The following is a 27,158-nucleotide window of genomic DNA, read 5'->3' as shown; positions in this document are numbered from 1 at the left end:
TAATAAAAGATATTATAAAATTGTATAAAGCATATTAAAATCAAAATATGTCTAAGTCAATTCTGGCCATTAGGTTATCAAAAGTAAGCTATCTGTGCTGCCATACCAAGTCATGCTGTGACTGCCATTGCTTGTTGATATCTCCTGGAACACCAGGCTCCCACCTTACACTGGGTGAGAGATCTTTCTTAACGTAAGAGACACTGATCCCAAGTCCAATTTCAGCTTGTATGCTTTACAGTCATGCTCTTATATTTTGTTCATGGGTAGGTACTCCCCTTATTTTTGTAAGTTATGGGCAATTGAATGCTTAGCAGTCCTATAGAAACTATCTGGGCAATTGAATGCTTAATGATTAAGAGCTATCTACCAGGGGCCTGGTGATGGCGCACCTGGTTGAGCGCATATGTTACAGCGTGGGAGGAGCTGGGTTCGAGCCCCCGGTCCCCACCTGCTGGGGGAAAGCTTCACAAGTGGTGAAGCAGGGCTGCAGGTGTCTCTCTGTCTCTCTCCCTCTCTACCTCCTCCTTCTCTCTGAATTTCTGGCTGTCTCTATCCAGCAATTAAATAAAGATAATTAAAAAAAAAAAAAGAGCTATCTACCTATGCTTCCTTAATCCTACTTTCTAGTTAATCTAGCAAGATCTTAACATGGTCACCACCTGCTAACCTTTAGCATATACTTTGCCAGTTGGTTAAAATTATTCCAGGGGACTGTGTGGTGGTGCACCTGGTTGAGCGCACATGTTACATTGCTCAAGGACCCGGGTTGGGCCCCCGGTCCCCACCTGCGGAGGGAAAGCTTTGCTAGTGGTGAAGCAGGGCTGCAGATGTCTCTCTTTCTTTCTTCCTCTCTATCTCCCCTACCCTCTCGATATCTGGCTGTCTCTACCCAATAAATAAAGATGATAAAAAAATTATTTTAAAAAAAAAGTATTCTAACAAGGGCAGGGGTAGATAGCATAGTAGTTATGCAAACAGACTCTCATGCCTGAGGCTCCAAAGTCCCAGGTTCAATCCCCTGCACCACTATAAGCCAGAGCTGAGCAGTACTCTGGAAAATAAATTAATTAATTTAATTTAATTAAAATAAAAGGCCACCAGGAGCACAAGATTCATAGTGCAGGCACCAAGCCCCAGTGACAACCCTGGAGGTAAAAAGGTATTCTTAGAAATGATCACAAGGCAAAAGACAGTGTTGTCCCTAAGATACCTTTGACTTAGAGCATTTTTTCATATGTATGTTGGTCTTTAGATCTCTCCTTTGGTGAGTATTCTGTTCATATCCTCTCCCCAGTTTTAGATGAGATCATTTGTGTTTGTTGCTGAGTTTGGTGAGTTCTTTATACATTTTGGCTATTAGCCTCTTGTTTTGTATGGCATGTAAAGATCTCCCATTCCATAAGGGGTCTCTTTGTTTGGGTAGCGGTTTCTTTTTCTGTACAGAAGCTTTTAATTTAATGTAGTCCCATTGGTTTACTTTTGTTTTGGTCTTTTTTGCAATTAGATTTGCATCATTGAAGATGCCTTTTAAACTTATATGGAAAAGAGTTCTGCCAATATCTTCCTCTAAGTATTTGATAGTTTCTGGTCTAACATCCAAGTCCTTGATCTATTTAGAATTTACTATTGTGGGAATCAGGCACTAGCACAGCGAGTTAAGCCCAAGAACCAGCGTAAGGATCGCAGTTCAAGCCCCAGGCTCCCCACCTGCAGGGGAATCGCTTCACAGGTGGTAAAGCAGGTCTACAGGTGTCTTTCTCTCCCCCTCTCTGTCTTCCCCTCCACTCTCCTTTTCTCAATGTCCTATCTAACAATGATGACATCAATAACAACAATAGTAACTACAACAACAATTTTTAAAAGGCAATAAAAGGGAAAATAAAATTTTAAAAAATTACTATTGTGTTTGGTGAAATATAGTGGTTCAGTTTCATTCTTCTGCATTTTCTTTTTTTTTTTTTAAGATTTTATTTATTTATGAGAAAGATAGGAGGAGAGAGAAAGAACCAGGCATCACTCTGGCACATGTGTTGCCAAGGATCAAACTCAGAACCTTATGCTTGAGAGTCCAAAGCTCTACCACTGCGCCACCTCCCAGACCACTCTTCTGTATTTTCAACCCAATTTTTCCAACACTATTTGTTGAACAGACTCTCTTTTCCCCATTTAATAAGCTGGGCACCTTTGTCAATAATGTCTATAGGTGTAAGAGTTTATTTCTGTACTCTCAATTCTATTCCAATTGTCAGTGTGTCTATTTAGGTTCCATTACCAAGCAATTTTGATTATAATGGCCTATAATACAGTTTGAGATCTGAGAATGTGATTCTTCCAGTTCTGTTCTTTCTTCTCAAGGTTGTTTTGGGAATTCTGGGCATTTTCTGGTTCTGGATAAACATTTGTACTTTTTTTCTAGTCTCCTAAAAATTAGATGGAACCTTGATAAAGGCTTTGAGTAGTATAGTTATTTTGATGATGTTAATTCTTCCAACTTATGAACATAGACTATCTTTCCTCTTCTTTGTGTCTTTTTCTATTTCCTTAAATAGGTACTCATAATTTTCAGTATACAAGTCTTTCACTACTTTTCAGTTATGACAGTTTTTGAGGAACACGTTTTAAAGTCTATCCTGCACTATCAGACCCCCCCCCAAAAAAAAAAAAAAAGAAAAAAGAAAAATCTTCAGAGTCTCTGATCCCTGACAAGGTGCAGAAAATCATCAAACAGCTGAAAAAATACAAGGCATTTGGAGTCTATGGAATTTCTGTTCAATTTTTCCAAGTTAGGTGAAGATAAATACTAATTGTTCTCTGCCTCTTCTCATCCTGAGGAACTGAAATGTTGGAATAAACAAAACACTTGGGTGACTCTATAGATGCTGTTATTATCATTAAAAAGTTTTTTTCCTGATTATAGAAAAATGTACTTGGTATAAATTTTTTGAAAATTGAAACAGTACAAAAAAAGGATAAAGAATAATATTAAAATCATCTTTAAATTAAAAAAAAAAGTCTTTCACTACTTTTGTTAGGTTTATTCCTAGATATTTTATTGTTTCGTTGCTATAGTAAAAGAGATTGATTTCTGAATTTCTTCTTTGAACTTAGTTTTTACATAAAGGAATGGCACTGACTTTTGCATGTTAACTTTGTAGCCTGACACCTTACTATACTTACTGTTAATTTCCAAGAGCTTCCCACTAGATTCTTTAGGTTTTTCTATATATACTATCAAATCATCTACAAATAGTGAGAGTTTGACTTCTTCTCTTCCAATCCATATTCCTCTAATTCCTTGTTCCTGCCTGATTGCTATAACAAGAGCTTCCAACACTGTTGAAGAGTAATGGCAGCCCTGTCTATTACCTGATTTAAGGGAAAATGCTCCCAGTTTTTCACCAATGAATATGATGTTGGTTGAAGGTTTGCTATATATACTCCACTATTTTAAAAAGTTTTCCATCTATTCCCATTTTTTGTAGCATTTTGATCATGAAGAGATGTTAGATTTTGTCAAAGGGTTTCTCTACATGCATTGATATAATCAGGTGGCTTTGGTCTTGCTTTTATTGATGTGGTAGATCACATTGAGTGATTTATGTATATTAAGCCAACCTTGTCTCCCTGGGATAAACCTCACTTGATCATGTTGAATAATCATTTAATATACTGTTGTATCTGGTTGGTGAGAATTTTGTTCGATGTTTTAGCACCTAAGATACCTTTATTGTGTGGTCCAGGAGGTGGTGCAGTGGGTAAAGCGCTGGACTCTCAAGCATGAGGTCCTGAGTTCAATCCCTGGCAGCACATGTACAGGAGTACTGTTTCTCTCTCCTCCTATCTTTCTCATTAATAAATAAATAAAATCTTTTTAAAAAGTTAAAAAAAAAACACCTTTATTATAACTATCAAGCTCACACTAAAAAACCTTGAGCTTAACTTAGACTCCCCTGAGTATTTCCTTTTTTAAAATCTTTTAATTATCTATTAAGTAGATAGAGACAACCAGAAATCAAGAAGGTAGGGGGTTAGGGAGAGAGACAGAGAGATACCTGCAACAGTGCTTCACCATTAGCAAAACTTTCACCCTGCAGGTTGGGACTGGGGACTCGAACCTGGGTCCTTGTGCATTGTATCATGTGCACTCAACCAGATGTGCCACCACCAGGCCCTCTGTAAGTATGTCTTAACTCAAGACTGGACTCCATAAATACACTAGCTTAGACTTAAGTTCAGCAGAGTATGTGATAGTTATTTAGTGTATGACATGGCCTTCAAGGCCTTAACAACTGAGAAAAACTTAAAACTTATTAGATAGAAAATGGACTACAAAAACTAGATGGTGACAAGAGATAGGCTTACCTAGTTTGGCTGTTTTGGCTAGTGACAAGCCACTTCACCATCTGGAGTCCTAGTCATATATATGGACCTAGACCTACAAGAGATCCCTCTGTCTACTATCACTGGTCACTTCCATCAGGGATGTCTCTTATCTGCTCTAGATACTCTCATGATAGCCAACCTGCTCTCACCTTTATCGCCAACACCTTGATAGACTCTGTTTGTAACCAGTCAGTTTGTACCATCCCCAGTGTGAAACGAATAAAAGCTGGGTACTATGGTACAAGCGTCTCCAGGTCTGGTAGGAGTAGGCCTGTAACCTGTTAACATAAAATAAACTCAATTCCCTCCCCTTCATGTGGCTTCAAGTCTCCTCTCGCTCTTTGGTTACTTTTGAGGTATATTACAGAATTTTTTATTACAACATAACCAGCAAAAATTTTAAAAGGGGTGCTGAGTTATAGAGCATAATGTTATGTCAACGACTGCCACCTCTCCAGATTCAAAGGAGGTCTCGAAACTTTACATCAGGCTCAACCTGACGCTGTTAACTGGCTACGGAAGAAGGGCAAACACTAGAAGAAGAAGAAGATGGTTATGCAGAAATTCTCATGTCTGAGGCTCCAAAGTCCCATGTTCAACCCCTCACACCACCAGAAGTCAAGCTGAGCAGTGCTCTGGGGGGAAAAAATAAAAATAAACAGCAAAAACAATTTAAAAAATAGTTTGCAAGCTACAAGAGATAAGCTTCATTAGTGGTGAAACAAGGCTGCAGGTGTCTCTCCCTCAATTTCTCTGTATCATACATACATAAATACATTGAAAGGATCCAGACAGGTTTTTATAACTAACTGCTGGCTTTATTAATAACAAAAGCATCCACATACACTTTAAAACATGCATAGAAAGCATAAGATTTATTCATTCTGGAACAATGTGTGGAGTAATTTTGGATTCTGAAACTTGCTGTAACCAACCAGGATTCCCTTACAATCACCACCATTACCCCATCCTCCCCCCCAAAAAAAAAAAGAAAGAAAAGAGATGAATAACTGATCAGATAGATCAGTACCAAAAAAAAAAAAAAATCAATATTTGCATAGAAACATTCCCCTGTAGTTACACAAAGTAAAACAATGCAGTTGCCTCACATCTGGAGATACCAAATATGTGGCCAGTAAAACAATCACTCTTCTTCCCTAAGCCTTCTTTATGAAAGGTATATTGACATCGCCCATCTTCCAAGGTCTATTTTACAAGGTTTCCTGAAAAGCAAAGGAGTTTGTGAGTGTAAATTAAAAGCTCATCTCATCTCAGTGGGGGAACAGATTAAGCTGGGCATGAAGACAACAGAAATTGGGGGGGAGGAGGAGGCAGGCGGACAGGTGCTCAGAATTTAGTGAAAATTCAAGTAACGCTGAACAGAGAAGCCTAAAGGGAGGGCATGATGCGATTTCCTTCTTAATGCAGAAATTCATAGCATAGGCCCCTTCCTAGATGTTGCCAGGAACAACCTGGGTGAGGAGCTCTAAAAACAGCACTCAAAAATCCAAGGAAGCGATTAAGAGGAGGGATATGAAAAGTCAGCAAATATTTCAATAAGGTGCCTACTATATGCCAGGAACTAGCTGGCAGTGGTGACCGTCTATAAACAAAAACAGATGAACCAATTTCTGACAGCAGCCAGGAGAGAAACAGTTGAAGGGCCTGTGCTGGCAGGAACTCAAAAGAACAAAGTCCGGAATGGATGATTTGAGGTTCCGAGGTCTTAAATCTAGATTTAAAAATGATCATTGCACTGTAATGCGATCCGAGGCCTGAGCGTCCCAACAAAAGCTTCAAGGGTAAAAATGACAAATAGGGAAATAACAGGAACTCCAAAAAAATAATAATAAAAGCCAACGGAAACCATAATCTAAGGCTCCTGAAATGGGCGCGGAACTTTGAAGATTCCTATCGTCCAATCAGGGGGAAGGCTGGGGCTGGCCCGCGCGGGTTTTGCCCCTAGGCCAAAACAGCTAGCTGTCCTTGCAACTGACTACCGGGTACTCCGGCAACAACCTCCATCTCGAGAGAATTCTTCAGTGTTGTGACGCAGTGTTCACAGAACCGGGCTCAGCTGTGTCCTGAGGTTACTATTAAACAAACATGCTAACCGATCCTCCAGTAAACAAGTCTGCGGCGGGCGGAGGCACCAGCACAATTTATGACTCACGGGAACGCTAAGAAATAACAACACAGCAGGGTCAGCTGTGTCCTAGATTAAATAAGTAGCCAGTCACGCGTCAAGTACAAATGAACCGTACAGCTAGCTACGATTGCCATGACTTACTTTGTAATAAACAGAAACGCAAGTGAACAAAGCTCTTTACAGAATAAAGTGGGTGGCTCTGAAAAGAGCCTTTGGAGCGCTGCGTGCCGGCAGGGCCTCACTTGGAGCTGGTGTACTTGGTGACGGCTTTGGTGCCCTCGGACACGGCGTGCTTCGCCAGCTCCCCAGGCAGCAGCAGGCGCACGGCCGTCTGGATCTCCCGGGAGGTGATGGTGGAGCGCTTGTTGTAGTGCGCCAGGCGGGATGCCTCGCCCGCAATGCGCTCAAAGATGTCGTTCACGAACGAGTTCATAATGCCCATGGCCTTGGACGAGATGCCGGTATCAGGGTGCACCTGCTTCAAGACCTTATATACATAGATGGAATAGCTCTCTTTGCGGCTGCGCTTGCGTTTCTTACCGTCCTTTTTCTGCGCCTTGGTGACAGCCTTCTTGGAGCCTTTCTTAGGCGCCGGAGCGGATTTTGCCGGTTCAGGCATTGTAGCAGAAGATTAGCCAGCAAATGAACAAAGTGTGAGACTGGGCGGGCCTGATCATTTTATAACTACTGTATGCAAATTAGGGCTCCAAAAGTCCTTCATTCCCATTGGGCCACATGAATACATTACGTTATTTACGTAGCTAAGCTAACTTCACTTCATTGGATGTTTCTGGAGCCAAGTTAGAGCCAATGAAAAGCTCGTTCACGACCCCACCCCTAGGAAAGCTTATAAAAGCATTTCAGCAGTTCGTCTGTTAATCCTGTTTTGTTCTCGGGTTTTCTGTTTTAGGTAATTTAGCCTTGTGTCTAGTTATGTCTGGCCGTGGTAAACAAGGTGGCAAGGCTCGTGCTAAGGCCAAGTCCCGGTCGTCCCGTGCCGGCCTGCAATTCCCGGTTGGTCGGGTGCACCGCCTGCTGCGCAAAGGCAACTATGCCGAACGGGTCGGGGCCGGCGCGCCGGTCTACATGGCTGCGGTGCTGGAGTACCTAACGGCTGAGATCTTGGAGCTGGCGGGCAACGCCGCCCGCGACAACAAGAAGACGCGTATCATCCCTCGCCACCTGCAGCTGGCCATCCGCAACGACGAGGAGCTGAACAAGCTGCTGGGCAAGGTCACCATCGCCCAGGGCGGCGTCCTGCCCAATATTCAGGCCGTGCTGCTGCCAAAGAAAACCGAAAGCCACAAAGCCAAAAGCAAATAAACCCTGATAACGCTCACCAAAGACTAAAGGCTCTTTTTAGAGCCACCCAAGTTTTCAAAACAAAAAAAAAAGAGCTAATGGCGCTATTGTGATCAGCCCTTATATTGATACTTTAGTGGCTCTTAAAAGAGCCTTTGGGGTGGGTGGGTGGGGGTGATGTCAAGCGTCCTAGTTACTTATTTTTGCTGGGTTTATGGCTCTCCGTTTTCTTGGGCAATAAGACAGCTTGGATGTTAGGTAAGACGCCGCCCTGGGCAATGGTAACGCCCCCAAGTAACTTGTTGAGCTCTTCGTCATTTCTTACGGCTAGTTGCAAATGGCGAGGGATAATCCGGGTTTTTTTATTGTCTCGGGCAGCGTTGCCCGCCAGCTCCAGGATTTCAGCCGTCAGGTACTCCAGCACCGCCGCCAGGTACACTGGCGCGCCGGCCCCGACCCGCTCGGCATAGTTGCCTTTGCGCAAGAGGCGGTGCACTCTACCCACTGGGAACTGCAGGCCGGCGCGGGACGACCGTGACTTAGCTTTAGCGCGGGTTTTACCTGCTTGCTTTCCCCGTCCTGACATTATGACTAAAAATGCAGTAAAGGCTCCTTTCAAGAACGATATGGAAAGGATAACCAATTTGATGTAATTTATAAGCGCTATCGGGAGGGGTGAAGAGAAGTAGTTTGATTGGCTAGAAGCGGAGCCTATTCCACCAGCCAATAGGGAAACAAACAGCTGACTTCTTTTGCATCCTCCATTGAAAGGAAGTGACGACTACTGTAAATACCCACCAATGGCCGGGAGCCACATTAAACACCTAATTTGCATGCCAGCACTTTTAAAGAGAGAAGAGTCGTATTTTAGTTGGCTTTTATTTTAGTATTAGATCAGGAAATTCCCAGAATGCAGTGAATGCTGAAGACCTCACAGGTGCAGAATCCCTCCTACTCTCCGGTCCCCGCCCAAGTTCCCAAAGTTATCTACCAGGGTTGTCTGCTTTCCAAATTTGTAGCTACCTGCTGCTATGCTTCGCCCCGTCCCCACCTGCCACCCCTAGTCTGAATCTCGCCTGACCAGGAGCTATCAATAGCATTGACTCCCTTTGACCTCCAGGAGGCATCTGACACTGCCTTGAAATACGTTCCCTTGGTTTTCAAACTGTCTCCAACCTACATTTGTGTACTTACTTATTTACTTAGAAAACCAGAGCATCTGGCACCTGAATTAAGAGATCAAACTCAACAGTCCAACGTTCTATCCACTGAGCCATCTCTGAAGCCGTCTCCCACCTACTCATCCTGCTCCTACCCCTAAGCCCAGCCCTACCTAAATCGACGTCACTTAGACTCCACCTACCTACGTTTTTAGACACTTCCCCTAGGAGTTTTAGCTATTCCCTTGCATCATCCCAGTGCCTGGGCAAAATATTTCTAAAGCCTGTTCAATGCTCTCAGGTTTCACTTAGCAACATTATTATTATTATTATTATTATTATTATTATTACAATAATTATTATTTTAATGTACATACAGAGAGGGAGAGAGACCACAAGGTCAAAACTTTCTTCAATGTGGTGGGAGCTGGACTTGAACCTGGGTTGTGCACATAGCAAAGCATCACACAAATCAAGTGAGCTATTTTGCCAGACCCCAATTACTATCCTTTAAGACTGATGTATTAACACAAATAAGAGAAAAAACAGAGCATTCATTTGGCACATGCAATGCCAGGGGTCCAACTTGGGACTTCACACTTTTAAACACAATGCTGTAGTCACTACATGAACTTCTGGGGCTACTAAATTTTCAATTATTATTCAATTTGATATCAAGATATGAGACTGAGAATGTATATATGCCATTAGAAATTAATGCATTTGCATTCCAGATTGTTCAGAGCATTTGTGTGTGTTATTAATGTGTTTGTTAATGTTAATGTGGTTTCTCCCTAAGAAGCCAGCCAACTCTCTGAAGCCCTGGGGGGGGGGGGGAGGCGTCAGCTGATCTTCCCCTCTGATCCCAGATCTCTGTTACTCCTTTTTCCCCTCCTCCTCCCTCTCCCCACCACCCCACATCACCCTTAGAGTTATTTATTAGTGAAAGAGAACCAGAACATCCTTCACTTTGGCATATGTGACGCTGTGAACCAGACTCAGGGCTTGATGCCTGTGAATCCAAGACTTTATCCATTGCCCCACCTCTTGGACCATTGCTTTTAAGTCTAACCCAGTTACCCTGTGCTATTGGTGTTGCAGCAGACGGGACTGCCCAGGCTACTCAGGACAAACAGTTCTTCTTCTAGCGTTTGCCCTTCTTCTGTAGCCAGTCAACAGCGTCAGGTTGAGCCTGATGTAAAGTTTCGAGACCTCCTTTGAATCCGGAGAGGTGGCAGTCGTTGACTATGTGGGTCATAGTCTGTCTGTAGCCGCAGGGGCAGTTCGGGTCATCTCTGGCTCCCCAGCGATGGAACATAGCGGCGCACCGGCCATGGCCTGTTCGATAGCGATTGAGGAGGGCCCAATCATAATGTGCTAGGTCAAAGCCGGGTTGACGCTTGCAGGGGTCTGTGATGAGGTGTTTGTTCCTTACCTCAGCTGACTGCCAACTCTGTTTCCAAGAGTCTGGAACAGAGAAGTTTAGGACAAACAGTGAGACCAAGAAACACTTGGGAGAATAAAGAGTGCCTTTATTTATGCTAACAGGTCCAGGTCAGGATTGCTCTCAGAAAACCTGAACCCCTGAGGGTTCAAGAAAAAAGCTTTTATCTGTGGTTAACAGGAAGGGGGCTGGCTGCTCATGGGACACAGCTAGCAGAGGAGGAGCTGTTTATGTGTTTCACAGAAGCAGAATTTAGCTTTTAGGATGGAAACTTTCAAACTTGCATCATCCCAGTTTATTTTAGGGATCAGGAAGATGGTTCAGAGGCTGGAGGTCTGGGCTCACCAGCATAAGGTCCTTGATTCAGTCCCCAACATTGCATGTGTCAGTGGTGTTGTGCTCTTTCCCTTCCGTTGATAGTGAATAAGTCTCTTATTTTATTAATGAGAGAACTAAAGGATCATTCTGGCACAAGCAATGCCTAAAGACTGAATTCAGGACCTCATGCTTCAGAGCCTAACACTTTTCCACCTCCCGGTCTGCACATGCCTAAAATTTCTATTTCTGGGAGTAGGGCGGTGGCTCAGTGGGTTAAGCGCACGTGGCGCAAAGCGCAGGGACCGGCGTAAGGATCCCGGTTTGAGCCCCCGGCTCCCCACCTGCAGGGGAGTCGCTTCACGGGCGGTGAAGCAAATCTGCAGGTGTCTATCTTTCTCTCCCCTCTCTCTCTGTCTTCCCCTCCTCTCTCCATTTCTCTCTGTCCTATCCAACAACAAAGCAACGTCAACAATGGCAATAATAACCGCAACGAGGCTGCAACAACTAGGGCAACAAAAAGGGGGCAAAATGGCCTCCAGGAGCGGTGGATTCATGGTGCAGTCACCGAGCCCAGCAATAACCCTGGAGGAAAAAAAAAATTTCTATTTCTTCCTCCTTAGCTTCTTCTTCCTGTGTCTGACATCTGCCACACCATTTTCACCCTCTTGAATATCCCACAGGAGACAGAATACTAAAGAGAAAAAAGTTTGCTCCTTAAGCCGGTTTCTAATGTTTTCTCTTATCCTCACATTATTCAACTAATAATACCTGCTACCAATCAGGCATTTAGCATACAAGTAACAGATTGGTTCCAAGAACCTTATGATAAGCTGCCTCTAGGAAAGGGAGGAAATGTAGCAAACTCTGTAAATTCAATTAGTTATCAGTTATCTGTAGAATTTCCACCTAGTAAAAATGATGATCTAGATTTGCAAAGCACACAAATCCAACCAAACGTGATGGGAGTGTTACCTCAATAGCAATTTAACTGAAGATAATTCTAATTCAATTGATAGTATTGCATGCATTTAGGGAGATGCACGTGTTACTAGAAAGATACAGTCTGATGTTCACACGTATCCATAAACTAGGGCAAAATATATATACCTGAAAGCAAAAGTACACAATAGTCTGCAGTGAGTACCCCCCAACACTTCATCTGCACTATTCCAGCCTTTAGGTCCATGATTGTTCAACAATTTGTTTGGCTTTGTATGTTCTCTTTTTTCAGCCACCAGGTTCCAGATGCCAGCATGATGCCAACCAGACTTCCCTGGACAGACAACCCCACCAATATGTCCTGGAGCTCCCCTTCCCCAGAGCCCCACCTTACTAGGGAAAGAGAGAGGCAGACTGGGAGTATGGATCAACCTGTCAATGCCCAGGTTCAGCGGGGAAGCAATTACAGAAGCCAGACCTTCAACCTTCTGCATCCCACAATGACCTTGGGTCCATGCTCCCAGAGAGATAGAGAATGGGAAAGCTATCAGGGGAGGGGATGGGATACGGAAATCTGGTGGTGGGAATTTGTTGGTATGCTTCTAATTCTGCTTCTAAAAACCCCTTCTGTTTCATTTGGTTTAATCCCCCCTGCTTAACACTGCATTTTATTTACATAACCACTGTATTCTATTTACATAACCACTGTTAACAAGCACCACCCTCCCTCCAGGGCATTGGTGGTTCAGTGGTAGAATTCTTGCCTGCTCCGCCCCCTCTCCTTGTCACACCCTGATTTTCACCAGTCACTTTTCTCTCCACCCTCTCTACATCACATCCTGTTTACACCCTACTTGGCAAGTATATTAGTTGTAGTTTGGTCTAGCTTGGCTTAGATTGTGCTGCGTCCTGCATGAATAAAGAGATACTGCATACAACCCAACCATGAGTCCCTGGTCGTCTGTCTCCCTCCTGGGAAGCTAAGCCTGACATAATGGCGCCTGAAACAGGGACCGGCACCAACGTGGGACCTAACCCGCCCATCCCCCAGATAAGTAAACCTGGCTACCCATCCGCCATAGGTTGCCTTTCTACTTATGAAGAGTTGCGAAAGCCTCTTCTGTTTCGTCATAAAACAGTTACTCTGTCTCTGGAACATTTTGCTCTGGGCCACAGGAATTGTGTGGAGTTGTACCCCTCTTATCCTATGGTTTTGTTAATGTCTCCTTTTTAAAATAAATAATAATAATAAAAAAGATACAGTCTGAGTCTAAACAGGAGGCAGTTACAATAGGAATGTGCTATGTTTCCCCCCCCTCCAATAGTGTATACCCACTAAACACAACATTCTGGACTATTATCAAAGGCAATTGATTATGGAAAGCATTAGCCTGTGACCAGGAAAATGGCACTGAAATGAAAAATTCGTAGGTAGGTTCCTGGTGGATGCCCACTTCTACTTTCCAGCATCTGAGTGGTGGGCTCTGATCTTAGCCAACTTGCTCTCACCTTTATTGTCAGCACCTTGATGGACATTGTTTCTAACCAATCAGCTTGTGCTGGGCCCAGTTTGAAACTGACAAAAGCTGCCTGCTGCCAGGAAAGCGAATGCAGGTCTGGGAGAAATTGGCTTCTTGCCTGTTAACGTAAAATAAACCTAACTCAGGTGCAGCAGGTTAAGCGCACATGGTGGAAAGTGCACTGACCGGTATAAGGAACCCAGTTTGGGGCCCCGGCTCCCCACCTGCGGGGGGGTCACTTCACAGGCAGTGAAGCAGGTCTGCAGGTGTCTATATTTCTCTCCCCCTCTCTGTCTTCTCCTCCTCTCTTGATTTCTCTCTGTCCTATCCAGCAACAACGACAGCAATAACAACAACAATAAACAAAGGCAATAAAAGGGTTCCCTTTATAGCCTTCAGGAGCAGTAGATTCGTAGTGCAGGCACCAAGCCCCAGCAATAACCCTAGAGACAAATAAATAAATAAATAAATAAATAAAAATAAACCTAACTCCCTTCCCTCCATATGGTCAGTTTTTGTTCTTTGATTACTTTTGAGCTATACTACGGAATTTTTTATTACAGCACTAAAAGAGCTTAACATATAGTCCTGAATTTGATCCCAGAATCACAAGTGTCACAGTGATGTTTTATATGTATATCAGTCTTTTCTCATAACCTGGGTGAAACTCTTTTAAATATCATATTTATTTAATTATTTAATAGGGGCAGATCAAGAGGGAAGGAGGAGATAGGGAGAGAGACGAAGAGACACCTGCAGCACTGTTTCACTGTTAGTGAAACTTTCCCCTTGTAGATAGGGGTTGGGGGCTTGAACCCAGGTCTTTTCACAGTGCAGCATATGAACTCAATCTGGGCAAAATATTTCTAAAGCCTGTTCAATGCTCTCAGGTTTCACTTAGCAACATTATTATTATTATTATTATTATTACAATAATTATTATTTTAATGTACATACAGAGAGGGAGAGAGACCACAAGGTCAAAACTTTCTTCAATGTGGTGGGAGCTGGACTTGAACCTGGGTTGTGCACATAGCAAAGCATCACACAAATCAAGTGAGCTATTTTGCCAGACCCCAATTACTATCCTTTAAGACTGATGTATTAACACAAATAAGAGAAAAAACAGAGCATTCATTTGGCACATGCAATGCCAGGGGTCCAACTTGGGACTTCACACTTTTAAACACAATGCTGTAGTCACTACATGAACTTCTGGGGCTACTAAATTTTCAATTATTATTCAATTTGATATCAAGATATGAGACTGAGAATGTATATATGCCATTAGAAATTAATGCATTTGCATTCCAGATTGTTCAGAGCATTTGTGTGTGTTATTAATGTGTTTGTTAATGTTAATGTGGTTTCTCCCTAAGAAGCCAGCCAACTCTCTGAAGCCCTGGGGGGGGGGGGGGGCGTCAGCTGATCTTCCCCTCTGATCCCAGATCTCTGTTACTCCTTTTTCCCCTCCTCCTCCCTCTCCCCACCACCCCACATCACCCTTAGAGTTATTTATTAGTGAAAGAGAACCAGAACATCCTTCACTTTGGCATATGTGACGCTGTGAACCAGACTCAGGGCTTGATGCCTGTGAATCCAAGACTTTATCCATTGCCCCACCTCTTGGACCATTGCTTTTAAGTCTAACCCAGTTACCCTGTGCTATTGGTGTTGCAGCAGACGGGACTGCCCAGGCTACTCAGGACAAACAGTTCTTCTTCTAGCGTTTGCCCTTCTTCTGTAGCCAGTCAACAGCGTCAGGTTGAGCCTGATGTAAAGTTTCGAGACCTCCTTTGAATCCGGAGAGGTGGCAGTCGTTGACTATGTGGGTCATAGTCTGTCTGTAGCCGCAGGGGCAGTTCGGGTCATCTCTGGCTCCCCAGCGATGGAACATAGCGGCGCACCGGCCATGGCCTGTTCGATAGCGATTGAGGAGGGCCCAATCATAATGTGCTAGGTCAAAGCCGGGTTGACGCTTGCAGGGGTCTGTGATGAGGTGTTTGTTCCTTACCTCAGCTGACTGCCAACTCTGTTTCCAAGAGTCTGGAACAGAGAAGTTTAGGACAAACAGTGAGACCAAGAAACACTTGGGAGAATAAAGAGTGCCTTTATTTATGCTAACAGGTCCAGGTCAGGATTGCTCTCAGAAAACCTGAACCCCTGAGGGTTCAAGAAAAAAGCTTTTATCTGTGGTTAACAGGAAGGGGGCTGGCTGCTCATGGGACACAGCTAGCAGAGGAGGAGCTGTTTATGTGTTTCACAGAAGCAGAATTTAGCTTTTAGGATGGAAACTTTCAAACTTGCAGGTTGCTTTTGTTTTCCCCACCAGACCCAGTTTATCAGGGCTGTAGCAGCTTGGCTCTATGCCTGCCACCTCATTAGGAAGCATGTAGGGAAAAGTAGTCATTTTGAAATCTTATTATGTGGTAATCTCTCTACTAGAGACACCTATCAAGTAGGTGTGGTTGTTTCATAAAGAAGGAAACTGGATGGAAGTAGATAACATAATAGTTATGCAGGAACTCTCGTGCCTGAGGCTCTGAAGTCCCAGGTTCAATTCTGTGCACTACAATAAACCAGAGCTGATAAGTGTTGGGGGGGGGGAAGGAAACTGAGGTTCACAGGGATGAAAGCACTAGCTGAAGGTCATATAGCAGTTTATTAATCCATGATGAGCCCAAGCCTGCCAGACTCAAAGATAGAGCTCTTTACACCTTCCTTCACTCAGTGCCACTAGCTAGGCTTTGTACTGAACTTTACCCAGCTTCCTTTTCTTCCCCATGAGACAGACAGAGGAGAATGAATTAGACTAAATACTTCAGAGTCCATCCAACTATAAAATCTTATTAGAGAAGCCCAGACAGACCAATATCTTACAAACAATATCAGGCTCAATCACAAGCTATGACTCCCCAGAGCTTCTTCCCCAACATTCTTAGCAGAGCTATTAATAAATAAATAAATAAATAAATAAATAAATAAATAAAATTTAAAGGCTATTTGTAAAAGCCACAGAAAAACAGGCTGGATCTTACTTCTTCTAATATCTCTGGGATCTTTAACTGAAGGTAATCTAACTAAACATTCATTTTTTTAAATATTTTATTTATTTTTATTTTAATGTGAGGGAGATACAGAAAGACATGGAAAGAAAGACCAGAGTACTGCTCAGTTCTGGCTTATGGTGGTATTGTTGGGGATTGAACCTGTGACCTTGGAGTCTCACACATGAAAGTCTTTTTGCATAATCATTATATTGTCTCCCCAGGCTATATTCTAGCTCCATCCTACTACTCCCAACAAACACAGTCCTTTCCCCACCAACCCTACCCCGACCCCTGGCTTCCTCCATGCTGAGTGATACTCTCTTCATGAGATGAGCGAGGTCTTTCTGTGGCTTCCTCTCATTGCAAGTACAGTTGTTTCTGATGACTGTTTTGTACACATTTTTGCTTTATTCATTTTATTTTTTATTTTTGTCCCTTTTGTTGCCCTTGTTTATTGTCACTGTTGTTTTATTATTATTGTTATTGCTGTCATTGTTGTTGGATAGGACAGACAGAAATCAAGAGAGGAGGGGAAGACAGAGAGGGGGACAGAAAGACAGACACCTGCAGACCTGCTTCACTGTCTGTGAGTTGAACCCCCTGCAGGTGGAGAGCCGGGAGCTCGAACCGGGATCCTGATGCCAGTCCATGTGCTTTCCACCATGTGCACTTAACCCTCTACACTACCGCCCGGCTCCCTATTCATCTTATTTTAATAAGAAAGAGAGAAGGAGAAAGACTAGAGCATCTCTCAGTTCTGGTTCATGGTGGTGCTAGGGACTGAACCTGAGACCTCAGAGCTTCAGGCATGAGTGTCTTTTGCATAACCATTATGCTGTCTCCCTACTCCCTGTATCCTTCTTTTAACTTGACAAATTCTTCATTTGTCCAGTTTCAGCCTGTTCCCGCACATAGAGTGACACTTCTATTCCCATCCTATACTCAGTGCTACACACTTATCTTTGATTTTAGTCTTCCTTTATGATACCAACCTCAAAGGAGAGAACATGGTCTTGGTTTTTGAATCATTCTTCATTTTTCCTTCATTCTTCCTGCCTGGCCCTTAAGCAGGTAATGAAATACTTTTGGCATGAGTAAATAAGACACTTCAATAAATAGTGTCTCTTTGGTCAATAACCACTCTCCAAATGCCAACTATAAGCAGTAGGCTTTGGCAGCCAGTGTGACGTAAAATTATAATAGAAAATCATGAATTACACAAAAATACTATGCCCTACCCTAGTAGCATTGTTAGGACCAATATAGAGAGGCTCTAGTGAAGAGTTTCTGGTGCTGGGTTAGGGAGCAAAACAAATGAATGGCTGAGTCCAAATTTCGTGCCCTGGCTCTCTGGGTTTATTTACCAGATCTGTGACCACAGGACAAACAACTTAGTTTCCAATAGGCTGATTCCTTGTTGGTAATGTACAAGTAATTTATGGGAAAGATGTAAGAAATTAAAGTTCATAAGGGGGCCAGAAAGATACCTCGCCAGAAAGGACATGTGCATCCCAGACTTGGCCCAGGTTCCAGTCTGGGAGTGCCAAGACACTTGGGGAATCTCTGGTGTCATCCATGGTGTCTCTCTATGAGTGAAGAAAAAACAGAGTTCATAAATGGAAAACATCTAAAATGGCACTTGTCACCAACAAAACAGGGGCTTCCAGAAAAGTCTCTGAGTGGACATCATAGAAACATTTGAAATTCAAGTCCAATTGAGCACTCAATAGTTCCTTTCCAAACCTAGTCTCTTAGTATTAGGTTTCTACCAAGATGCACAAATATAATCCTCTTCCTTCACACTTCCTACACCATAACCAAACTATTATCTACTTGGGATTTTATTCTCCTAATTCATGTAGCCACAATTTCCCTCCACCACCATCACCAAGACTTCCACATCTGTCACCTGAACTGTTATAACAACTTCCAAACTAATATCCCTTCTTCCACTGTGCCCTCCTCCAGAAAAAAATTTCATACTGCAGCCAGTGAATGTTGCAAAATCCAAACTTAAAGACAACTGAAAACAATGCATGGCAGGGGCAGGGTGGTAGCACAGTGGGTTAAGTACACATGGCACATGGCGCAAAGCACAAGGGTCGGCATAAGGATCTTTATTTGAGCCCCCAGCTCCCCAACTGCAAGGGGTTGCTTCGGCAAGCAGTGAAGCCAAGTGTCTATCTTTCTCTCCTCCTCTCTGTCTTCCCTTCCTCTCAATTTCTCTCTGTTCTATCCAACAGCTATGACAACAATAACAACTACAACAAGCTCAACAAAATGGGAAAAATAGCCTCCAGGAAAAAAAAAAAGGAATGCATGATCTGCAATTGACTTTCTGGAAAAAAATATATACAAAGGACATATTAATTTAATACCAGTGACTGTTAGATGCCTTAGGTATGGTGAAGGTATTGTTCCTATGGAGGAAATGCTAAGTATATAGCAATGAAGTGTAAAGAGGTTTGTAACTCACTCAAATATTCTTCCAAAGATAATAACAATTACTTTATTACTGTTATTATACACACACACTTTTTTTTTTTGTCATCACCCGGGCCTCACCATACTGCACCAACTTTTTCAGACAGGAGAGGGGAGGGAGAGAAGAAAGGACACCACAGCACCTGTTTCCCTTGTGCAGTGGGAGCTGGCTTGAACCTGGGCCTCAAACATGTCGATACAGCTGCATTCTCCAGGTAAGTTATCTTGCCGTCCCTATATACACATATTCTAAGAGATATATAAAGCAAGTCGTGGGGGAGGGGTTTGGTGGAAGTACACCTAGTTGAGCCCACATGTTATAATATGCACGGGCCTGGGTTCAAGTACTCAGTCCCTACCTGCAGGGGAAAAGCTTCACAAGTGGTGAAAAAGTGCTGCAAGTGTCTCTATTTCTCTCCTTCTCTATGTCCTCCTCCTCTCTTAATTTTTCTCTGTATCTAGGTAATAAATTTTTTTAAATGTTTCAAAGCAAGTCTGCAAAAAGTCATTCAATCTATTATTTATCTTATTTTATTATGATGATAGAGACAGAAAAATTGAGCAAGAGAGGAAGAAAATGGAGAGAGATACCTGATACACTGCCTCACCACTTGTGAAAACTTCCCTGCCACGTGGAGGCCAGGGGCTTAAACCTAGGTTCTCAGACATGGTGTCCAGCCCCTTGCATCTTAGTTTAAAGTGATTCAGCCAGTTAGGTATATACATACGTTATGAAAGTATGTAAGTAGGCTTAGCAAGGTAGTTCATCTGCAGAGTGCACCTGTTTTGTCATGCACTAGCTCCAAGTTTGAGCCTGGCCCCACTACACTAAGAGAAACTTTTATACCCGGGTATCTTTCCTTTCTTCCTCTATTTCTCGTTCTTTCTTTTTATTTTTATTTATGTATTTATTTGAAAGAAAACCAGAACATCACTCTGGCACCTGTGTTGCTGGAGATGAAACTTAGGACTTCATGCCTTCAAGTTCAATGTTTCATTTACTGCACCACCTCCAAGGCTGCTCTATCTGAAATAGTTGCCTCAGACGAAGCCCTGGTGATGAGAAAATTGTGTGTGTGTGTGTGTGTGTGATGTATGTAATATATACCAGGTATATGTGTTATAATTATTTTTAAATTATAAATTAATTATAAATATAACTTACATTGTAATATAACTTTATATAATCATAAATATATCATAAAATATATAGCATGGTATATAAATGTAAACACAAAAAAAAAGAGAAAAAGAACTGTTATACGGTAAGTATCAGAGACCACCCAAGACCAGTTGAGCCAAATTTGAGTCTTTATTCAGCCAGCTGGTGACTACACTCACGAGTAAAGTTCTGCTCAGAGTGCAGTCCTAAGCTCTGATTCAAGCAAGCTTTTACAAGGAAAAACCACATCCTTACTGGGAAAAAAAAAAAAAAAAAACAGGACACAGATTCAGGAAGCAAACCTGATTACAGAAGCTAAAATTCGCTTAGGACAGCCCATTACTGTGGTCAAGGCGACTTGTTATGAACAATTGAACAATTTTATATATATATATATATATATATATATATATATATATATATATATATCTTGTTTGGCAAGGCAAGTGGGGGGGTAGGCATGGCACTTGGCAGTAAAGCAGTAGAGCAAGTTTTAAATTTTTCTACAGCTTGGGACATTCACAGGTTCAGATTTAGGTCAAGATGGAGCTAGTTATGCTAAGAGAGTGACAACCCTGTCACAGAACCAGCAGGAGACAGAAGACAATGTACCATCCAATTCTTCTGCAGGTTTTTTTTTTTTCAAATTAAAAGTTGAGGAAAACATCAAGGCATGTGGAGAAATCCATACAATACTAAGAACATAAAGCAAAATACAGAAGGCCAGGAGATAGCTCACACTTTAAAACACATGAGGATCTGCGTTCTAACCCCTAAACTTCACATAGCAGCAACATGCAAAAGAGATGCTTCACCAGCAGTGGAACAGTGCTTAGTACCTCTCCTCTCCCTCTCTCTCTCTGTCTCTCATCCTCTACAGGGAGAGGAGAGAGGCCCCCCAGGCTCTGTGGAATAAAGAAGGGGCCAAATCCCAGTGAGGCACCTAGAAAAATAAAATGTAAATGCAAAAATCTGAACAAAAGTCATGATACCTTGGAGTTACTGGAAAATAGAGTTTTTATTTTTGGCATGCCAGACCTAGAATCAACTAATGCCAAAAAGCTTCTGGGCCCTGATGTGCTGTAAGATTTCCCTTTTATAGATAAAGAAAAGTTGACAAAAAAGATTCACAATTATGCATAGAAGGACTAAGAGATGGGCAGAGGTCATAAAGGTCAAAGGCTGTCAGGACTCTTACAAATATTAGAAGCTGGCTTTAAGTCTGGCAGGGCTTTTACCACGAGGAAGAGCAGGTTAGGATTAGAATTTATGGGTGGCTAAAAGGAGCCTGGTACAAGCAGTTGCCATTAATTTCTATACACTACTTCATAACAACTGTTCAATTTGTATTGAAAAGCTATAATTTGCCTTTCAAAAACACCCTGTTTTATTCCTGCTTTAAAAAATAGTCACGGGAGTCGGGCGGTAGCGCAGCGGGTTAAGCGCACGAGGCGCAAAGCACAAGGACCCGCAGAAGGATCCTGGTTCGAGCCCCCGACTCCCCACCTGCAGGGGAGTCGCTTCATAGGCGGTGAAGCAGGTCTGCAGGTGTCTTTCTGCCCCCCCCCCCCGTCTTCCCCTCCTTTCTCCATTTCTTTCTGTGCTATCCAACAACGACGACATCAAGAACAACAACAACAGTAACTACAACAATAAAACAAGGACAACAAAAAGGAATAAATAAATCTAAAAAATTTTTTTTCACAAGTTTCCCATCATTCCTAAAATAAAGACAAAATAACCTAACAAGACTCTTCCCTTCAATCTCTAGCCCCTCGGGCTTCAACTACCCAAAGAAATCATCCCCCCCACCCCCCACACCCCCCCCCCACTCACAATTTCTCTCTCCCCCAGGAATTAGATGTGCCACCTAGAAAGCCAGATTGCGGCGCGCGGTGTGTGTGTGTGTGTGGGGGGGGGGGAGTTGAAGGACTGTGAAAGGGCGTTCCATGCTGTTTTAGACCGTTTCCCTAAAGCCTCCTGTCTGAAATTCTCTCTGTGACCCCCAAGTCTTGGTGTCATGCCTCCTTAGCGTCCTATTTTTAGTCCCATTGTAGCACTTAGCTGATGGTGTAGCAAATGTCAGGCCACTTGCCCATCTTCCCCCGTGTTCCGTAAACTCTTTGAGGACAGCAGATGTCTTTACTACCTAACCTCCGGGACTAGTCTGGCACGCAATAATTATGTATTTAATAACTGCAGTCTACTATTTTCCTGTATGTAAAATAAAGGAGATGAGAGAATTGACCTATCAATATTATAAGCAATTAGTAGGATAAAAGCACTGAACAATCTCGAATTCCGATTGTGTAGGAATGCCCATTACTTTTTTGCCTTCTGGTTCAGCATCTCCAACTGCCTCCAGAATCCTGAGAAAACTACAATTCCCGTGAGCCCTCGGGACACCACGTGATGCATGCCCCGCCTATTACTCGTAATAAGACTCCATTTCCGAGTGTTCCTCGGGAGAGGAGGTCAGCCTTTCGCCCAGAGCGTCCGAAAGCTGCGTCCCCCAGGCCACAGCCGGAGGTAGAAAGGGCTAACCTTGGAGTTCAGAGGGGACACGGCACAGAGTTGTTCTTACTCTACCCTTGGAGTCCCCAGCCCGTTCCTTACAGATCCCCTAAGTACCACTGGCGCTACGGCCGCCTCCAGTCCACCCCTTTTCCACCCGCGGTCACATTTCTCCGCGTCGCCTGGAGGAAGGGGCGGTGTCTGGGCCCGGTGTCCCGGTGTCGGGTAGACGCTGGGCGGCGAAGGGGGCGGGGCGGGGGCGTCCTAGGTCCTGCCAGGGCGGCACTCGTGCTCACTGCTTGCTTGTCCTTGTTCTTGCCTCAGCCGTAGCCGATGCTGAGAGGGCGGCTGAGCCGGCTCCTGTTCTCCATGGCCGGTCGCGTCTGTCTGTCCCGGGAAAGCTCGGGGTCGGGTGCTGTCGGTCCCGGTCCCGTCGAGGCCGTCATTCGCAGCAAGTTGGAGCAGGCCTTTAAGCCCGAGGTGCTGGAGCTGCGCAACGAGAGCGGAGGCCACGCGGTGCCCCCGGGCAGCGAGACGCATTTCCGCGTGGCGGTGGTGAGCTCCCGCTTTGAGGGGCTGAGCCCGCTGCAGCGCCATCGGCTGGTGCACGCCGCGCTGTCAGAGGAGCTGGCCGGGCCGGTCCACGCACTGGCCATACAGGCGCGGACCCCTGCCCAGTGGAGGGAGAACCCCCAGATAGACGTGAGCCCTGCGTGCCTTGGCGGAAGCAAGAAAACTCGAACCTCCTGAACTCCGAAAAGGAGGATGAGCAGGATCCAAATGTTGTGAATGAGAATAAACTATTGGGACCTTCTCAGTACAGTCTGGTGTTTATAATGGATCCGCACCCTGAGCCCTGGCCGACGATAAAAATATCTTCTCTGAACAGCAACTCATTGTAGATAAAAACTAACCCAAGGAGAGAGTTGAATCTATATTGCTCTTTCCTTGGACTATTCGGAGAATGTTGCCCAGTTCATGTTAATTGTGATTAAGAAAGGGACAGAGAGCAAGCTCTACCTATAAGAGCAGAGAACTTGAATGCCCGAGGCCCCACAGGCCTCAGGGCCAACTTGTGCACCATCCTATACTCAAACTGAGTAGTCCTTGGGTCTCTTGTCCTCTCATAATAAAGATGTTTTTTTGTTTTGTTTTTAAGTATGACCAAGGGACCACCAGATCTGAAGTGTTGGAAATAACCATGTACATTTAAAAAGAGAAATTTTTGTTATGAGTGGTCTGTTGAATTGGTGTTCAGAAGTTCTTGGAAGAAGATATGTATAATATTCTAGAGAAATCAGCAAGGACTTCATATGAGAAGTGACCTAGTTAATTGAATCTTTTTTATTTATTTATTTATTTAGAGACAGAAATTGAGAGGGAAGGAGGAAATAGAGAGGGAGAGAGCCACTTGCAGTAGTTTCAACACTCATGAAGCTTCTCCTTGCAGGTGGGGACCTGGGCCTTAAATCTAGATCCTTCTGCATGGTATACTTTGTGCTCAACCAGGTGTGTTACCACCCAGCCCCCTAGATAAATCTTTAAAAGAAAGCACAGGATTAGCCAGAAGGAGGAAGAGTATCACAGACAGGTAGTGCAGATCCCAAACAAAAGCATTTAAGCTGGACTGAGTGACGAGTTGAAGACACATTTCAGGTTTTTTATTTTACTTTATTTATTCACTAGATAGTGACAGAAATTGAAAGGGGGGACAGAGAGGGAGAGAGCGACAGAGACACCCGCAGCCCTGCTTTACCACTTGTGAAGCTTTCCCCTTGCAGGTGAGGGCCAGGGCCTTGAACCCCGGTCCTTGTGCATTGTAATATGTGCGCTTAACCAGATGTGCCACCACCTGGCCACATATCAGTTTCATACTCAACACTGCTGTGCTTCTTCCTGGCTGCTAGACCCTTTTTCTTATGTGCTTCCAGATGTCAGGTCATTTCTGAGGTAAGTTCCAATAATGTCTAGGTAAGCAGCTTTCTTTTTTTTCTTTTTTTTTTCAATTTCTTTATTGGGAAATTAATGTTTTACATTCAACAGTAAATACAATAGTTTGTACATGCATAATATTCCCCAGTTTCCCATATAACAATACAACCCCCACTAGATCCTCTGTCATCCTTCTTGGACCTGTATTCTCCCCACCCACCTACCCCAGAGTCTTTTACTCTGTTGCAATACACCAATTCCATTTCAGGTTCTACTTGTGGTTTTTTTTTTTTTTTCTGATCTTGTTTTTCAACTTCTGCCTGAGAGTGAGATCATCCCATATTCATCCTTCCGTTACTGACTTACTTCACTTAACATGAATTTGTCAAGGCCCATCCAAGATTGGCTGAAAACAGTGAAGTCACCATTTTTTACAGCTGAGTAGTATTCCATTGTGCATATATACCACAACTTGCTCAGCCACTCATCTGTTGTTGGACACCTGGGTTGCTTCCAGGTTTTTGGCTATTACAAATTGTGCTGCCAAGAACATCTGTGTACACAGATCTTTTTGGATGGATGTGTTGGGTTCCTTAGGATATATCCCCAGGAGAGGAATTGCAGGGTCATAGGGTAGGTCCATTTCTAGCCTTCTGAGAGTTCTCCAGACTGTTCTCCACAGAGGTTGGACCAATTGACATTCCCACCAGCAGTGTAGGAGGATTCCTTTGACCCCACACCCTCTCCAGCATTTGCTGCTATTACCTTTTCTGATGTATGACATTCTCACAGGAGTGAAGTGGTATCTCATTATTGTCTTTATTTGCATTTCTCTGACAATCAGAGACTTGGAGCATTTTTTCATGTGTTTCTTGGCCTTCTGGATCTCTTCTGTGGTGAATATTCTGTCCATGTCCTCCCACCATTTTTGGATGGGGGGTAAGCAGCTTTCTGGTATTTTTGCCTTTTGCATTTTTTTTCCCTCTTTTGTGAGGAGAGAACCAAAGCACCACTCTGGGACATATGATGCTAGGATTAAACTTGGATCCTCATACTTGGGGAGTCCAGCCCATTATCCACTGTGCCACTTCCCAGACCACCTTCCTAATGCTTAATGTGAAAATAAAATGAAAAACCCATAGGCAAGAGAATGAAAGGAACCATGGCTGGTGGACTGTTGGGAAATTGTGAGGATGTGGTTGAGCTTGGCAGAGTTTGACCTGAGGAGTGCATCTATCCTGTCAGTCTCTCTACCAAGAAGTTGAGCAAGGAGAAACAAGAGTAACCCCAAAGGTTTGCCTCATCAGACTCCCTGTCTCACAAAGCACCCACATTCCTGATACTATGGCCATTAGATAAAAAGAAAGGAGGAGATGTTGGGAAATTGTGAGGTGCCTCACAAAACACCCTGCATTCTTGATACTATGGCCTACCTACATAATCATTGTTTTGCCTGAAAGATCCCACCCATTCCATTCCTTTGATCTATCTTCTTTCTACCCTCAAGACCCTTTCTCCCTCCAGGGTATCATTAATCCCACCAGTTAAAACCCTTGCCAACAGTTGCTAAGGAAGTTCCTACCTTTCCAGTCCCCTTTTGCTTTTCTCTGCCCCTTTCCTAGCCATTTCCATTTTCTGACTTGCAACTTCTGAGTCAGACCTTTAAAAGCTTTGGCTCTCTGATCAATATAATAAAGATATTGCATTGCCTCCTCACCACATGTTTAGTTCCTGAGTCATCTCCCTCATAACGCTGAGTGAGTAGCAGCCCAGGAAGCCCAGTCAACTTCTCTCCAACCCAGAGAGCACGCACCCAGGAAGAGGCATCCCCACGCTAGCCCGGCAGTGGATTCTCATTTGTGCGTTCCAGTATCCTGAGTAGCGGGCTCTGATAACAGCCAGCCTGCTTTCCCCTTTGCTGGGCTAGTGTGGGCATGTCTCTTCTCGGGCACATACTCTCTGGGTTGGAGGGAACACAATCAGAGGCAGTCAGGGCTACTACTCACTCAGTGACGCAAGAGATGACCCAGGAACCAAGCTGGTGGTGGCAAGGTGGTTCAAATTCTTTTATTTATCCCCACGCCCAAGTTCTTAAAGGCCAGAAAACAGAAGTAGCAAGTCGGAAACAGAAGTGGTTTGACAATACCATACATGGTTAGGAAAGGGGCAGAGAAAGGTAAAAGGGACTGGGAAAGGTGGGAACTTCCTTAGCAACTGTTGCCAGGGGTTTAACTGATAGGATTAATAATATCCTGCAGGCAGGGAGGGTCTTGAGGGTAGAAAAAGAATATATCAAATGAACAGAATGGGTGGGGAAATAGGGAGGAGACCTTATTTGTTACACAAAGCAGAACATTGGTATGTAGATAGTAAGAGAGCAGGCCATTGTATCAGGAATGCAGGGTGAAGCAGGGGAGCCGGTTTAATGTTTTAAGGAATGCCGAGCCTCTGGAGGCAGAAAAATGCAGGGTCTCTGGAGACAGGGAGTAAGCTAACAGGGAGGCAGAAAACTGAGGTCCATACCTCTCCCAAGCTCAACCTCAGAGAGTCTGACAGGGAGATTGGTTTCCTCAGTTCCCCATTTTTTTAAAAATGTATTTATTTATTTATTTATTCCCTTTTGTTGCCCTTGTTGTTTTATTGTTGTAGTTATCATTGATGTCGATGTTGTTGGGTAGGACAGAGAGAAATGGAGAGAGGAGGGGAAGACAGAGAGGGAGAGAGAAAGACAGACACCTGCAGACCTGCTTCAACACTTGTGAAGCAACTCCCCCTGCAGGTGGGGAGCCGAGGGCTCG

General features: G+C 43.7%; 4 protein-coding genes across 5 annotated transcripts; 2 read left to right on the top strand and 2 right to left on the bottom strand.

Moving 5' to 3' along the window:
• Nucleotides 1-6,618: 6,618 nt before the first annotated feature.
• LOC132541373 (histone H2B type 2-E) lies at nt 6,619-7,191 on the bottom strand. Its single transcript, XM_060201781.1, has one exon. The coding sequence runs from the start codon at nt 7,152-7,154 to the stop codon at nt 6,774-6,776; it is 381 nt and encodes a 126-aa protein (XP_060057764.1). The 5' UTR covers nt 7,155-7,191; the 3' UTR covers nt 6,619-6,773.
• Nucleotides 7,192-7,432: 241 nt separating this feature from the next.
• On the top strand, nt 7,433-7,859 carry LOC103121070 (histone H2A type 2-C). Its single transcript, XM_007531572.2, has one exon. The coding sequence runs from the start codon at nt 7,469-7,471 to the stop codon at nt 7,856-7,858; it is 390 nt and encodes a 129-aa protein (XP_007531634.1). The 5' UTR covers nt 7,433-7,468; the 3' UTR covers nt 7,859.
• Nucleotides 7,860-8,030: 171 nt separating this feature from the next.
• On the bottom strand, nt 8,031-8,513 carry LOC103121071 (histone H2A type 2-B). The gene has a single exon (XM_007531573.3). It carries the CDS (start codon nt 8,421-8,423, stop codon nt 8,031-8,033), a length of 393 nt encoding a protein of 130 aa, XP_007531635.2. The 5' UTR covers nt 8,424-8,513.
• Nucleotides 8,514-22,317: 13,804 nt separating this feature from the next.
• Nucleotides 22,318-23,245, top strand: BOLA1 (bolA family member 1). Of its 2 annotated transcripts, none has more exons than XM_007531571.3 (2): nt 22,318-22,443; nt 22,753-23,245. In XM_007531571.3, the coding sequence occupies exon 2, from the start codon at nt 22,762-22,764 to the stop codon at nt 23,176-23,178; it is 417 nt and encodes a 138-aa protein (XP_007531633.1). In that variant the 5' UTR covers nt 22,318-22,443; nt 22,753-22,761; the 3' UTR covers nt 23,179-23,245. The 2 variants fall into 2 exon arrangements, with proteins under 2 accessions (XP_007531633.1, XP_016047369.1); XM_016191883.2 differs by lacking the exon at nt 22,318-22,443 and adding an exon at nt 22,536-22,653.
• Nucleotides 23,246-27,158: the final 3,913 nt, after the last annotated feature.

Source organism: Erinaceus europaeus, chromosome 11 (assembly GCF_950295315.1).
Source record: "Erinaceus europaeus chromosome 11, mEriEur2.1, whole genome shotgun sequence".
In the NCBI taxonomy this organism is placed as follows: Eukaryota; Metazoa; Chordata; class Mammalia; order Eulipotyphla; family Erinaceidae; genus Erinaceus; species Erinaceus europaeus.
The sequence above is the reverse complement of the archived record's forward strand: the minus strand, read 5'-3'. Positions and strand labels throughout refer to the sequence as shown.

Coding starts and splice junctions, on each gene's coding strand:
- LOC132541373 (XM_060201781.1), bottom strand. CDS start 7,154: ATGCCTGAACCGGCAAAATCCGCTCCGGCGCCTAAGAAAGGCTCCAAG.
- LOC103121070 (XM_007531572.2), top strand. CDS start 7,469: ATGTCTGGCCGTGGTAAACAAGGTGGCAAGGCTCGTGCTAAGGCCAAG.
- LOC103121071 (XM_007531573.3), bottom strand. CDS start 8,423: ATGTCAGGACGGGGAAAGCAAGCAGGTAAAACCCGCGCTAAAGCTAAG.
- BOLA1 (XM_007531571.3), top strand. CDS start 22,762: ATGCTGAGAGGGCGGCTGAGCCGGCTCCTGTTCTCCATGGCCGGTCGC.